At 39.3% G+C, this 1,075-nt stretch overlaps 1 protein-coding gene across 1 annotated transcript in view; it reads right to left on the bottom strand.

Moving 5' to 3' along the window:
- LOC106871987 (probable arginine--tRNA ligase, mitochondrial) overlaps window positions 1-1,075 on the bottom strand; it is a 30,365-nt gene that overhangs the window by 11,741 nt on the left and 17,549 nt on the right. The window contains exon 10 of the mRNA XM_052969021.1: window positions 573-679. Coding sequence (XP_052824981.1) covers window positions 573-679 — 107 coding nt within the window. The remainder of the gene's footprint in view (window positions 1-572; window positions 680-1,075) is intronic.

Here is a 1,075-nt window from a genome sequence, read left to right on the forward strand (position 1 = left end):
GTGAAAAGACATTCGAGTGAGTTCGTTGCCAGTACTGGACTGGCTCCTGTGCAGGTGGCATGTAAAATACACCATTTCGAGCGTGGCCGTTGCCAGCACCTCCTGACTGGCCTTCATGCCGGTGGCACGTAAAAGCACCCACTACACTCTCAGAGTGGTTGGTGTTAGGAAGGGCATCCAGCTGGAGAAACTCTGCCAAATCAGATTGGAGCCTGGTGTAGCCATCTGGTTCACCAGTCCTCAGTCAATATAGAACTTAAATACAGAACTGAAATATTAACCCTTTAGCATTCTGATTATTCTGAATTAATCTTGTATCATCTTGCAGCTTCGGAATTTCAGAGATGTGATCGTGTATTTTTTAGAATGACATAGTAGGGTAGGTGTGAGAGGTGAGAACTGACTTGTTCAGACATAAAACAAATTGAATATTCAGTCTGAATACGGTTGGTTTAAATGCTAAAGGGTTAAATTACATGTACTAAAAGTAACTGTAAGCTTAACTGCTTCAATAGGTCAAAAGAAGTCTTGCCTAGGGTTAAAAAACAAGAGGGTAATATAATAAGACTTACTCATTGATCTGTAACAAACCAGTGTGTCTCAGGTGTTGCAGTAACTGATTGGCTGATTCAGAATACATTGACTCAGAGTGAATCTCAGTGAAGGAGATACCAAGTCTCTGAAATCAGACAAAAGAACAAGTCCTGTGTTAGGTGAGACGACTTCTCATGACGATGACAGCTTTGAAATGCAGTAACATTTTCGTGAATCTAGCATGATATTATTAGCTGACCCTGTGCCATCAAAAATGGCAGGTAACTAGTATTTTATGTATAAATAAGGTACAAAATCAGGCACATAATCACAGATACAAACATTCACATATTACCCTTGTATTGGGTTGTCCGGAAAGTTCATGCCGATTTTTAAAGGAAACAAAAAGGTCAATAAATACTTGCCATTTTTCCATGTTAGCATAGATTAGATGGATTTGCATCTGAAGCAGGATTTTATGGTTAACAGCTACTTTTCCTGCCTCTAACTATCACCTGTTTCTCAAGATATATACATATAC

The sequence above is a fragment of the Octopus bimaculoides genome, chromosome 6, assembly GCF_001194135.2.
Source record: "Octopus bimaculoides isolate UCB-OBI-ISO-001 chromosome 6, ASM119413v2, whole genome shotgun sequence".
Taxonomy (NCBI): Eukaryota; Metazoa; Mollusca; class Cephalopoda; order Octopoda; family Octopodidae; genus Octopus; species Octopus bimaculoides.